Below are 14,362 nucleotides of genomic sequence, written 5' to 3'. Positions count from 1 at the left end.
GAAGCAGGGCGGGGGTAGCAGTTGCATTCTAAGACTAAGAGAGGAGGTTTCAGAGCATTCCAAGACCTGTGAGAGAGGCAGAGCCAGGACAAGAACCTAGAGGTCCTGACTCCTCAGAAATAATGGAATTAGGATTTTGTAGTCCGTTCTTGGATTAAATAGTCTTCACTAGATCACTGCCCCCCCCATCCTTTCTGAAACAAGAAACAAGGTACCTCAGTTTCTTCATCTGTAAAATAGGGAGAAAAATGTCCCCCTTACAGGGGTCCTTGCAGGATCAAGGACATAGTGTGCGCGAAAGCGCTTTTAATTAACAGTGCTCTCCAGCCATTTATTGCGGTTATAAACCACCAGACTAAGCTTCCTCTTGCAATTATAGATTAGGCTTCCTAGACATCTGACCGGGTCCCTGGTTCCACTTTCCATTCATTTTCTCCGTCCCTCCCCCTTCCACAAAGGGAGGAAGTGAAGGCGAAGGAGAGCACATGAGTCTAATTCCAGGATTAAGCCTGGTTTGGGGCAGAGTGCTGGCTTCGCCCCTTCGGTGCTAAGAGATGCCTTCCGCCTGGAACTACATTTCCCAGGAGCCCTTTCGCGGCTCGGGCGGGGGCGGAGCGAAGCGCATGCGCCGAGTGCCGCCACGCCTGGTCTCGGGGCTGCTCCCCGGACCGGTTGCGCCTGGCGGAGCCGGAGGTCCGCGCGCTGCGGCCGCGGTCCTCTCATTGCTGCTCCTCCCGGGCGTAACGGGCATAGGGGTGCCTTATCTCTGGTCAGTGCCATGATCCGTCAGGAGCTCTCCACATCCTACCAGGAGGTACAAGGCAGTGGGGGGCGGAAACAAAGTTTCCTGAGAGGCGGAGGAGCGGGGTTCTGGGCGGGAGGATTGCTGCAGGCGTCGCGGAGTGCTGCGCGCGAGCGGGTCAGTGCGCTGGGATGGGGTCTTGGCGTGCCGAGGAGCGGGGGAGTAGGAAGGAAGGCGGGACGCCCAGCCTCCTCCGGATGCTGCTGTCGCTTGGCGGAGGATGGAGCTGGGGCCGCGGAGCCGCGACCCGTAACCAGCAGGTGAATAATTAAGCCTCGTCAGACCCAGGCAGCAGCGCGACCAGCGGGGCGGGACCCCGCGTGGCCTGGAGGACCCTGGTGTTGTTTGCAACAAGTGGAAGCGCCTGCGCCCTCCTCCCAGCTGGAACGGATGCGTGGTGGGCATCAGCCTCCCCAGCACGAGGCCTCGTGGCCTCTGCAGCTGTTAATGACAGAGATAATTACATCTTGTTTTGGTGGCCACCTAACTGAAAATGTGCTTTCACCGACATAGCGGCTCTTCGCTCCACTCTGTCATTTTCTCCAGCCTCACCTTCCACGACCTTATCACTTTCCAGTTCTTTGTCTCTTTCTTGTCTGTCCTGAGCTATACTTTAACAGCTTTCCCCTCAAATCAGCTCTTCCTCTCGACTCTTATTGCAACTAGTGAACTGCTCTCCTCTTTCTCCTCTCAGGCCCCAAACCTTGGTCATCTCCGGTTATCTTCCCACCACTGGGTGCCCCTCACTTGCCGGGTTCAGGCAGCTCCACATTCTCAGTCCTCCGGTTTGTGTCCCGTGCCTGCTCTGACCGCCTGAGTGTGAGACTGTTGTGACCACTTCTCCCTGTGGTCTCTCCCCACACTCACTGTGCAGGTTCATTCTGAGGCCTGGCCTTGATCCCAGAGCCTTCCTTTTTCCCCGTACACCTGATGTCACCCTTCGTTTACCCAGAACAGTGGAAACTTCTCAGCAAGCTTTCGAAGCTCTGCACAGCTCAGCAGCTGTACCTGCCATCACCTTCATCTCCTCAGCCACCTCATTCTGGCTACGCTTGGAAGCTCACTGTTTAAAAATGTGCTTCTGCTTTCTGGTCTCTATGCCTGTGCTCACACCATTTCTTCTTCTTTAACCCCCACTCAAGCTCTTTTGGTTAATACCCTCCATTATTTAAGCGGGGGAGGGGATCTCAAATCCCACATGCTGCATGGAGACTGACTTCCCAGACCAGTCTAGTATTCCGTCTATCTTCATGTGAACTTGCCGCTACCTTGATCAATACTGGTCAAAATTGATGTACATTTTTCTCTTTGACAGTGATGCTGTGTAGAGTGTGCAAAGCAAGTGTCTTAGCCCCACAGTAGAGAGGGAGTGGAGTTGAAGTCCGATGAGATTTGCCTAAGGTTTGCCATTTTTTAGTGTAGGACCTGGGCCGGAATCTGACTTTGGGAATTTTTTGTATTTCTCCTCCCACCTCTGTTACCCCATCTGTTTCCTTCACCCAAAAAAAGCCTGATGGATTTTTAACCAGTGCTGTGGATTCTGTGCCCTAGACAGTGGAGGACTCCTGGGGAATGAGTTGTGTCTCTGATTCTGAAAGCTTTCAGATGTGTGGGGAAGAGAGCATACTTGGTAAACACTAGGACTTTGAAGCCCATGTTCCTATCCTGGCTCTGCCTCTTCCCGTTAGTGCGACTTTTGTCAAGTCATTTACTTCTCTGAGCCTCACTTTCCTCATCTGCAAAACAAAGGTAATGATAGTCTCTGACTCCTAAGGTTAGATGAGTTGATATGTGAAAAGTGCTTAGCTCAGAACCTAGCAGGTGAATGATGGCTCTTGTTAACAGGGATTGTGTAGCTCTTGCTTCTAGGAAGCTTTGGGGTCCCTGGTTTGTGGGACCACGTCCCTCCCCATCCACATGTAGCCTGCAGTATCTCCTTACCTAGCAGGCTCCTAAAATTTTTATTAAAATATAGGCAGTTACCTTGCCTGCAAGGGTAAGGCCAAAGGTGGAGTCAGTCGCTATTTGAGGGTACCCCATGGTGCAAGGCACTGGAAGGACCCCTCCCCTTTCTTCAGTGGCTCATTCTGAAGTTCATGTCTCACCTTCAGAAGGAAGCTGCCCAGAGAGGTTTGCATTTTTCTTGCCTGGGTGATTCTGAGAGTGGACCTAGCTTAGAGCTGGGTTTCTTTGCTGAGTGGAGATTTTGGCTTTGGGGGATGAGTCAGGCCAGGAGATGGGTTCATCACAGCTGCAGGTAGTCAGGAGGGAACTGAGTGAGGAGAGTGTTGCCACCAAGTTAAGCTGAACCTGGGTGTGGATTGGATCAGAGAACTTTGGGCCTTCCTGGGACTAACATCCTCTTTCCCTTTGGCCGGGAACGCCCCGGGGACCTCCTGATCTGGGGCCTGGATCTCATGGTGACTTTCCAGCCTCCTCCTACTTGTTGGTTTTCTTTTTTTATGATCAGAGAGCTTTATTTATTTATTTTGTTATTATTTATGCCTGCAGCACCTGGTCTTCCTAGGTGGTCTCCCGTCCAAGTACTAACCAGGCCTGACCCTGCTTAGCTTCTGAGATGAGACATCGGGCTTGTTCAGGGTGGTGGACCATGGACTGTGGCCCCACTGGGGCGCGAACCCAGGACTTTCTGCGTGTAAAGCAGACGGGCTAACCGCTGCACTGTGGAACCATGGCCAAGAGGCCTTTAAACTGGGGGTTTTACCTGATTCTAAGAGGCAGGAGTGGAGGCATGGAGAGGGAGCTGCAAGAATAATGGATGCATAAGATCTATATTTAACTCAAGTCTCTTGGAGATGAATTTTTAATGAAAATGTGTTGAGACCTTAGTGTATACTGTGGGTCCAAGAAAATATTTGAGAAAACTCTCCCTTCCCCATCCCATCCTAATGCAGTGATAGCTCCTCCTCTAACTCCGATCTTGACCTCTGCTGCCCTCCTCAATGCTGCAGAGACTTGGTGGTGGTTGTATCCTTTTTGCCTTAGCCCTAAGTGGCATCATTTCCCTCTTTTGACAGGTGAAACCCTGATGGAGTGAGGTTGAGGTTGCCTGCTACCAGGCCGCTAATTAGTATCTGTCCCTGAAATGGACCGTCCTCCCCACTTTGTTCTGCCATTTAGTCTGAGTTGAACTTTAGCCTGAGTCCTAGAGAGCTCCAGCAGCACGTCACTGTTCCCTCTTCTCAGTCAGCAGACTCTAAGCTGCATTTCCTCCTCCTTTGGGAAGTGGTTAAGATCATGGGCTTTGGAACTAGGCCAACTTGGATTTGACTCCTGGCTCTATGGCCATGGAAAGTGTTATGTGTTGGATTGTGTCCTCCCAAAGAAGATGTTCAGCTCCTAATCCCTAGGACCTCAGAATGTGGCCTTATTTGGAAATAGGTTGTTTCAGATGTAGTTAGTTAAGATGAGGTCCCACTGCAGGAGGTTGGGCCTAAATCCAACATGAATGGTGTCCGTATAAGATGACCACGTGAAGAAAGAGAGACTCCATGTGAAGATGGAAGCTGAGGTTGGAGATCGGATGCATCTACAAGCCATTGAACTCCAAGGGTTGCTGGCCATTACCAGAAACTCAGAGAGAGGCATGAAATAGATTCCTTCTCACAGCCTTCCGAAGGAACCAACCCTGCCAGTACCTTGGTTTTAGATTTCTAGCCTCCAGAACTGTGAGGGAATAAATAAGACACCTAGTTAGTGGTGCTTTGTTATGGCAGCTCTAGGAAACAAATATATAGCAAGTTTCTTGAGTTTTCTGAGCTTCAGTGTCCCCATCTGTAAAATTGGTATACCACACCCTGCATCATGTGATATATATATATTTTTTTATGACAAGTGAGAAGCAGCTTCTGCTTTCTTCTAGTCTGGAAAAGCAAGGCTGATGTAGCTGACCTGTTTTCCCTCTTTTTTTCTCCCTTTAGCTGAGTGAGGAGTTGGATCAGGTGGTTGAGAACTCAGAGCAGGCGGACGAGCGCGAAAAGGAGATAGTCAAAGTCCAGGGTTCAGGAGTCTTACCAGGTAAGTAGGTTCAGCGCTGGGGGTGGAAGAACCAGAAAACTGTGCCGTTGCTGCAGCTAAAGGCCCTGGGCCAGGCGCCTGGCCGGCTGGGTGCCTGTGAGAGAGGAGGAGCCCTCCCCACCCCTTGCTCTCTGGTGTCAGGTCCCAGGTATTGCCCTAGTTTTAAAGCTATACATATTTAACCAGCCTGGGACAGAGGGCGTGACCAGGCTGGTATCTGCCCTTTTCTATACCCCATTTGAGCCAGTTCCTGGGGCCAGGTTGTTGGATACGATACCAAGGTCTCTACTCTCCTGTTAGTTTTTCCACAGGAAGCTGGTAGGAGTTGAGCCTCTAATATCCGGGTCACTTTCCAGAGCCCTCTGGAAGGATATCTAATAGGCACACCTCTCAGATACCAGGCTTCTCCAGTATAGTTGCCCAGCTCGGTGAGCAGGGTCCCCATCAGTCAGGTGGCGTCTCATGGAGCCGTACAGTAACTTTGGACACTGTGGACCACTTCCTCATGCACGCACTCTGCGCCCTCACCTTCCGTAACGTAGTCCTCTCGTATCAGCCTCCTTTGCGTCACCCTCCAGCTCTTGGGTGTTAAATGTTTGTCACAGGCCCCCTTCTCTCACTCTCTGGTGGGTGATCTCAGGTCCCCTCCCCTGCTTGTCACTGCTCGTTCACATGCGCCAGCCATGTTTTTATTTCTAGCCCAGAGATGAGTTCTATGTCCTGTATGTCCAAATGCCCAGGTGATAGCTCTGCTTGGATGTCCCAGACTGACCCCATGGTCCCCCCACTCCCAGCTTGGCCCAGCTCTTCTACTTTTCTGGGAATGGCACCGCCACCCACCCCGTGGAACCCAGGAGTCATTTTTCCTTCCTTCGCCTTCTTTTCTGCCCCTCAGCTGCGCTGGCCTTCTTTATTTGGGGCCTCACTCCTTCCCACCATAGGAGGGGACGACTCTGCCTGCAGTTTCATTCCCTCCGTCACCTAGTTAATGCCTAATCATTTGTCAGCTCACTCATTTTTCTTTACAAAGCCTTTTCTGACCTCCTGGCTGAATCACTTCCCGCCCTCCAGCACTGCCACAGGTCGCCCACGCACCTCTCCCCCGCTCTCCCTCGCAGCTGTCACTGATGGAATGGTGTATTTGTTTGCCTGACTGATTAATGTCTCTCTCTTCTATAATGTAAGCTTCATGAGGGTAGAGACCAGTTTGTTTTGCTCACCACCTTAGCCCTGGCCATGCAGTAAAGATTCGTTGAATGAATGAATGAGTGAGTGAGTGAGTGAATGGAACCCCAGCCAGACTCCAGTTTCTTGAGTGGACTCGGGGAGGTGGGATTCTGCTCCTCCTGACTCCTGTATTTGTGGGGGGCGGGGACAGGATAAGACATTTTTTGATTGTGCCTCATCTGTAGAGAAGACTGAAGGAGGAAGGGGGCTGGAAAGGCAGCCCTGAGGACACAGGGCCAGACTATCATACCCATTGCCCCATTTATAACAACCCTGTGAGGTGGTCGTCCGTTTTTACAGATGAATCCCTCAGGCTCAGGAAGGTTAAGTCAAGTGTGGGAAGATCATCTAGCTGATAAACAGACTGGACCAAGCTCTGTCAGACCCCATACTCTTTCTGTTGCACCAGTTATTTTTAAAAAAAATATTTTAAGCATCTTTTTATTAAAGCTCAGTGTATAAAAGGTAGTGGCATGACTGGTTCCACTCTGACTCTGGACACTGCCTCTGAGGCCCTAAGGTCCCAGGGAGTACAGTTGAAAAGCCTTCTATATTGGCTTCTTCGTTTCTGTAACAAATTACCACAAACTTAGTGGCTTAAAACAACACATATGTATTGTAGTTCTGGAGGCGAGAAGTCCAAAGTGGGTCTCACTGGACTAAAATGAAGGTGCTGGCGGATCTGAATTCCCTTCAGGAGGCTCTAGGGGGACATCTGTCTTGGTGCTTTGCCAGCCTGTAGAGGCTGCTTGAATTCTTTGGCTCACGGCCCTTCATCTGTCTTCAAACTGGCAGTGGCTGGTCAAGTCTCTCAGATCTCCTCAGTATGACTCTGACTTCTGCCTCCCTTTTCCAGGTTAAAGAGCCCTTGTGCCAACATGGGGCCCGCCCAGATAATCTCTCTGTTTTAAAGTCAGGTGATTAGCAACTTTCATCTCATCTTCTGCCTTAATTTCTCTTTGCCATGTGACTTGACTTTTACAGGTTCTAAGAATTAGGACTTGGATGTCTTTGGCAGGCCATTGTTCTGCCCACTGCGCCCTGTGCTGCCCCTTTGTCCCCACTTAGAGGAAGATGGGTGGAGTCAGCAGGAAGAAGGGAAGGGAGGGCAGACTAAATACACAAATGACTGATAAGCACATGAAAAGATACTCCACACCATTAATCATCAGGGAAATACGAATGTTAACCACAGCAAGATACTACTGCACACTTACTAAGATGGCTACATTCAGTAAAATGAACTACAGTAAGTTTTGAAATTTTAGTGAGGCTGTCGAGAAATTGGAAGCCCCATACATTGCTGGTGGGAATGTAAAATGGTGCAGTTGCTGTGGAAAACAATCTTGCGGTTCCTCAAAAAGTTAAATGTAGAGTTATCCTATGACCCAGGAATTCCAATCCTAGGTATATTATACCGAAGAGAAACGAAAACTTATATGTACGCAAAAATTTGTACATGTATATTTTTAGCATTATTCATAATAGCCAAAAGTTTGAAACAATCCAGATGTCCATCAACTGAAGAATGGATAAAATGGTATATTAACATAGTGGAATATTACTTGACAATGAAAAAGGAATGAACTGATATATGCTACGACAGATCAATTCTGAAAAGATGTTAAGTGAAAGAAATCAGACGCAAAAGGCCATATGTTGTATGATTCTATTTATTTGAAATGTCCAGAATAGACAAATCCATAGAGACAGAAAGTAGATTATTGGTTGCCAGGAACTAGGAGGAAAGAGGTGTGGAATTTCTTTTCGGGTAATGAAAATGTTCTGTAATTAGTGGTGACAGTTGCATACCATGTGAATGTACTAAAAACTGCTAAATGTATTGACTTTAAAAGGGTAAATGTAAATTATCTCAAAACAAAAACAGAAAACAATCACTAAAAAGAAAAGAGAAAGAATTCATTCCTTCTTTGTATTCAGAATGCACCTTAGCCCACTGCTTTCTGCAAGACAGGGTTTCACAGGGTTACAGTAAACAACCAGTTCTTCCTCTAATCAGAGGACCTAAAATGTTTTCAAAAATCGAATTGTTCATCACAGCTCCCCTAATGGCCTAACTTACATTCTGAGGCAGGTTTGGGTTTTTGAAGCTGCTCTGTTGTAGATTTCACAAAACTTATAAATTACCTTTCCCAAGAAAATCTTGTGTGTTATTCTTGTCTTTCTGCTACTTCGAGTTTGTATTCATATAAAGGATATACACTTTCAGAATACATTCATCCAGCTTGCCACAAAAAAAGCCAGTATTTGGCTTTTCTGACTGCAGAGTGCATGGAACATTTTGTCAAGTATCCAGCACTTTTTTTTTTTTAATGATAAAATGAAATAGTGTGTAGCTTCAGAATTGGAATGACACTTAGAGCACATGTGGTTGATAAATAGCTTCACAGTTTTTATTTACATTAAACACCAATTTGTGGATGAAGAAAAGGCCTGTAAAGAAACTAAGCTTGTCCTCCGCGAGAGAAACAGGAGGAGCCTGTTGGCCAGTGTTCGTTCTCAAGAGAGTAATTTGAGTACCTCTGCCAAACATGAATCCAAGTGATGCAATTATCATATGACCCTTTTGTGCCTTAGATTCTTAGAATTTTCAAGAACGTGTAGGGAGAGATCTATGTCTTTCCCTAACCAAAGGCATCATGAAGGTAGGGTACATCATGTTTATCTGGCTTATGATGGGGTAGCCCTTGCCCACTAATGCCCATCATTGTTCATCTTCATATAGTTCCGCCTGGATGTACTATGCAGTTTGCCTTAAAAATGTCCCTGGCTTTTACTTGTTATGAAGTTACATTTTGTCAGACCTTTTACCGTCATTAGTGACAAGAGTCTTCAGTACTAACGCTCAGTCTGTTGTGTAGGGAAGGCATTGACTAGGAGTCAGAACTCCAGGACTCTCATTCTGATTGTGCCAGTTACTGGGCGCGGGACCTGGATCACTGCACAAGTAACGGGGTTGGACCAGATGGCCTTTTAGGTCCCTACCAACTCTTAAAAATTCAAGTGTCAAATCAGTCACTTGAGAGTTCCTTCAGTTTTGTCTTGTGATCTTCTCAAATTCCGTTAGAATGTAGCAGCCTGATACCTGTTGCCACTGCAGTTACGAGCAGCTCATGACAGTGAATGTGCCTTGTTTTGAAGCGAACTTGTGGCCCCACATGGACCGTGGTGGCTGGGGGTGCCTTCCAAACAAAACAGCTCTGGGTAGGTGCCTGTGCTCAGGCCACCATACTTCGGGTCTTGTGGCCCTGCAGCCCAGTGGCGTGTGACTGATCAGGGGTCAGCACCTGAGCTAAGGGAAGCCATCTATGGACTGGGCATGAAGGAGGGCAGTGTCTTGTGCCACGTCTAACAGGTCACCCTATACAGGATACTCCCTAGGAGGGGGTCACGGAAAAGGACTCAGTTCAGGGGGAGCAATGTCATAAAAGAAACACGGAGAGAAGGCAGGTAGCAAAGCCACGAGAGAACAGAAAGGGACACAGTCCCTAATAACAATAAGCAGCAGCAAAAGTAGAATCAGAGACAAAAGAAGTTGCAAAAGAGAACAGCTTTAATTTTGAAGAAGGAGAACTGCTGTGTACCTTGGTGACCTAGCTCTCATCCGCCCAAAGGGTTTCCTTGGGGCTTCCTTGGGGCCTCCCCAGTTCCTCACTTCTCTTTGTAGCTGTCCACATCCATTGCCTACAGTAACCTCTAAAGAGCCCTCGTGCCAACATGGGGCCCGCCCAGATAATCTCTCTGTTTTAAAGTCAGGTGATTAGCAACTTTCATCTCATCTTCTGCCTTAATTTCTCTTTGCCATGTGACTTGACTTTTACAGGTTCTAAGAATTAGGACTTGGATGTCTTTGGCAGGCCATTGTTCTGCCCACTGCGCCCTGTGCTGCCCCTTTGTCCCCACTTAGAGGAAGATGGGTGGAGTCAGCAGGAAGAAGGGAAGGGAGGGCAGACTAAATACACAAATGACTGATAAGCACATGAAAAGATACTCCACACCATTAATCATCAGGGAAATACGAATGTTAACCACAGCAAGATACTACTGCACACTTACTAAGATGGCTACATTCAGTAAAATGAACTACAGTAAGTTTTGAAATTTTAGTGAGGCTGTCGAGAAATTGGAAGCCCCATACATTGCTGGTGGGAATGTAAAATGGTGCAGTTGCTGTGGAAAACAATCTTGCGGTTCCTCAAAAAGTTAAATGTAGAGTTATCCTATGACCCAGGAATTCCAATCCTAGGTATATTATACCGAAGAGAAACGAAAACTTATATGTACGCAAAAATTTGTACATATATATTTTTAGCATTATTCATAATAGCCAAAAGTTTGAAACAATCCAGATGTCCATCAACTGAAGAATGGATAAAATGGTATATTAACATAGTGGAATATTACTTGACAATGAAAAAGGAATGAACTGATATATGCTACGACAGATCAATTCTGAAAAGATGTTAAGTGAAAGAAATCAGACGCAAAAGGCCATATGTTGTATGATTCTATTTATTTGAAATGTCCAGAATAGACAAATCCATAGAGACAGAAAGTAGATTATTGGTTGCCAGGAACTAGGAGGAAAGAGGTGTGGAATTTCTTTTCGGGTAATGAAAATGTTCTGTAATTAGTGGTGACAGTTGCATACCATGTGAATGTACTAAAAACTGCTAAATGTATTGACTTTAAAAGGGTAAATGTAAATTATCTCAAAACAAAAACAGAAAACAATCACTAAAAAGAAAAGAGAAAGAATTCATTCCTTCTTTGTATTCAGAATGCACCTTAGCCCACTGCTTTCTGCAAGACAGGGTTTCACAGGGTTACAGTAAACAACCAGTTCTTCCTCTAATCAGAGGACCTAAAATGTTTTCAAAAATCGAATTGTTCATCACAGCTCCCCTAATGGCCTAACTTACATTCTGAGGCAGGTTTGGGTTTTTGAAGCTGCTCTGTTGTAGATTTCACAAAACTTATAAATTACCTTTCCCAAGAAAATCTTGTGTGTTATTCTTGTCTTTCTGCTACTTCGAGTTTGTATTCATATAAAGGATATACACTTTCAGAATACATTCATCCAGCTTGCCACAAAAAAAGCCAGTATTTGGCTTTTCTGACTGCAGAGTGCATGGAACATTTTGTCAAGTATCCAGCACTTTTTTTTTTTTAATGATAAAATGAAATAGTGTGTAGCTTCAGAATTGGAATGACACTTAGAGCACATGTGGTTGATAAATAGCTTCACAGTTTTTATTTACATTAAACACCAATTTGTGGATGAAGAAAAGGCCTGTAAAGAAACTAAGCTTGTCCTCCGCGAGAGAAACAGGAGGAGCCTGTTGGCCAGTGTTCGTTCTCAAGAGAGTAATTTGAGTACCTCTGCCAAACATGAATCCAAGTGATGCAATTATCGTATGACCTTTTTGTGCCTTAGATTCTTAGAATTTTCAAGAACGTGTAGGGAGAGATCTATGTCTTTCCCTAACCAAAGGCATCATGAAGGTAGGGTACATCATGTTTATCTGGCTTATGATGGGGTAGCCCTTGCCCACTAATGCCCATCATTGTTCATCTTCATTATATAGTTCCGCCTGGATGTACTATGCAGTTTGCCTTAAAAATGTCCCTGGCTTTTACTTGTTATGAAGTTACATTTTGTCAGGTCTTTTACCGTCATTAGTGACGAGTCTTCAGTACTAACGCTCAGTCTGTTGTGTAGGGAAGGCATTGACTAGGAGTCAGAACTCTAGGACTCTCATTCTGATTGTGCCAGTTACTGGGCGCGGGACCTGGATCACTGAACAAGTAACAGGGTTGGACCAGATGGCCTTTTAGGTCCCTACCAACTCTTAAAAATTCAAGTGTCAAATCAGTCACTTGAGAGTTCCTTCAGTTTTGTCTTGTGATCTTCTCAAATTCCATTAGAATGTAGCAGCCTGATAACCTGTTGCCACTGCAGTTACGAGCAGCTCATGACAGTGAATGTGCCTTGTTTTGAAGCGAACTTGTGGCCCCACATGGACCGTGGTGGCTGGGGGTGCCTTCCAAACAAAACAGCTCTGGGTAGGTGCCTGTGCTCAGGCCACCATACTTCGGGTCTTGTGGCCCTGCAGCCCAGTGGCGTGTGACTGATCAGGGGTCAGCACCTGAGCTAAGGGAAGCCATCTATGGACTGGGCATGAAGGAGGGCAGTGTCTTGTGCCACGTCTAACAGGTCACCCTATACAGGATACTCCCTAGGAGGGGGTCACGGAAAAGGACTCAGTTCAGGGGGAGCAATGTCATAAAAGAAACACGGAGAGAAGGCAGGTAGCAAAGCCACGAGAGAACAGAAAGGGACACAGTCCCTAATAACAATAAGCAGCAGCAAAAGTAGAATCAGAGACAAAAGAAGTTGCAAAAGAGAACAGCTTTAATTTTGAAGAAGGAGAACTGCTGTGTACCTTGGTGACCTAGCTCTCATCCGCCCAAAGGGTTTCCTTGGGGCTTCCTTGGGGCCTCCCCAGTTCCTCACTTCTCTTTGTAGCTGTCCACATCCATTGCCTACAGTAACCTCTTCCTTATGGCCTGAAGGAGCCTCACAGACACTTCTGGGAATTTGTACTCCTGTGTAAAGTCAAAACTTTCTAAAATATTCTACCAGAAATAGCAAGACAGACCAGTTGGTTTCTAGTTTTGCATGCTTGAAAGGCACTAATATTCTCTGACAAATCGAGGGTAACTAGTAAGCATTGCAAGACTTGGTTCATCTCTTATTTGGGTTATTCATTCATGTAACAGACATGGAAACATTACGTGCCTACTATGTGAAAGACACTGTATTCTGCCCCACCTCCATTTTATTTTTAGTATATATTTTTTCTAACTCTTAAGAGAATGTAGTGCCATGGTCTTCATTTGCGCTGTCTTCATCATTGAGGGCTTCATTTTTTTTGTGTGTGATGTAGAGGGTACATTTGTTTCTTTTTCTTCAGTGACAGTAAGTCATTGAGCAAGCATTCTGTACTGTAATGCATTTTGCAGCATTCTCTCATATACTTCTCTCAGACAGCCTATAAAATGGAAATGATTATTTCCTTTTTACATGAAGAATGTGAGGTTTAGCAACATTAAGTAACTTGTCCTGGGTCACAGCGTTGTTAGTAGCAGAGCTGGAGGCCAAATCTCTCAGACTCGAAAGCTCATGCTCTTAACACTGGGCTAGATATCTGGTCTTGCAGTTCAGAACATAAATAAATAATGAACACCAGCTTATTTCTTCCTGAGAAGCCTGGAGCTTTAGGCGCAGTGCTGTGTAACCTCGTCCACAGAGTCTTTCCCGATCTCTGCCTGCCTCCCCACACTCCCCACTCTTTCTTCAAAGAAAATCTCACATTCTAATTTCTTCTAAATTCTGCAACAGTTGAAGCACTGACCATCAGTCTTTCTATGTCAGTATCTCCCTGAAGCACCTAGCACAGTTTTGCACATAGAGTTGGTGCTTGATGCATGTTTGTGGAAGTGTGGAATGAATGATTTCCTTATCTCTGCCACCCTAGGACACTTGGATAGTTCTGTGTTAATCCTGCCTTTGTGCTTTAAATAAAATGAAATAATTATGAGCAAATACTCTTATATCATTGTATTTAAAGTTCATTTTTAGAGCTCATGCTTTGGTGTTGTTAACCCCACTTGCTCCATCAGCAATAAATTCTCCTTCCTTTAACAAAAAAAAATAAAGTTCATTTTTAAAAATTAAATTTATTGAGGTAACATTGGTTAATAACATAAGTTTCAGGTGTGCAACTTCATAATATGACATCTGTATACTCTGTTGTGTGCTCACCTTCTGAAATCTAGTCTCCTGTCACCATGTATTTGACCCCATTCCCCCTCTTTGTCCTCCTCCCCTTCTAGTAACCACCATATTGTCTGTATCTATGAGTTTGTTTTTTTGTTCGTATGTTTCCCTTCTGTTTTATATGCCACATACAAGTGAAATCATGTGGTTCTTGTCCTTTTCCTTCTGTCTTATTTCACTTAGCATAATACTCTCAAGATCCATCTGTGTTGTTGCAAATGGCAATATTTTATCTTTTTTTATGGCTGAGTAGTATTCCATTGTGTCTGTGTGCCAAATCTTTATCCATTCATCTATTGAAGGACACTTAGGCTGTTTTCAAGTCTTGGCTATTGTGAATAATGCTGTGATGAACATAGGGAAGCGTATATCTTTTCTAATTAGTGCTTTGGATTTCTTATGGTAAATATCCAGAAGTGGAATTGCTAAGT

The 14,362-nt window shown here is 45.6% G+C and overlaps 1 protein-coding gene across 2 annotated transcripts in view; it reads left to right on the top strand.

The window, feature by feature from the left end:
• The first annotated feature begins 637 nt into the window (after positions 1-637).
• Positions 638-14,362, top strand: part of TMEM206 (transmembrane protein 206) — a 36,266-nt gene continuing 22,541 nt past the window's right edge. The window contains exons 1-2 of one of the 2 annotated variants that reach the window (XM_011364503.2): positions 638-814; positions 4,744-4,840. In XM_011364503.2, the coding sequence (XP_011362805.1) occupies positions 779-814; positions 4,744-4,840 (133 nt within the window). In that variant the 5' untranslated portion in view covers positions 638-778. Of the gene's footprint in view, positions 815-918; positions 1,063-4,743; positions 4,841-14,362 lie in introns of those variants that run through there. The other variant, XM_023533207.1, reaches the window with a different exon arrangement.

Source organism: Pteropus vampyrus, unplaced genomic scaffold (genome assembly GCF_000151845.1).
Source record: "Pteropus vampyrus isolate Shadow unplaced genomic scaffold, Pvam_2.0 Scaffold98, whole genome shotgun sequence".
Taxonomy (NCBI): Eukaryota; Metazoa; Chordata; class Mammalia; order Chiroptera; family Pteropodidae; genus Pteropus; species Pteropus vampyrus.
Note: the sequence above shows the minus strand (reverse complement) of the source record. Positions and strands in the feature narration are given on the sequence as shown.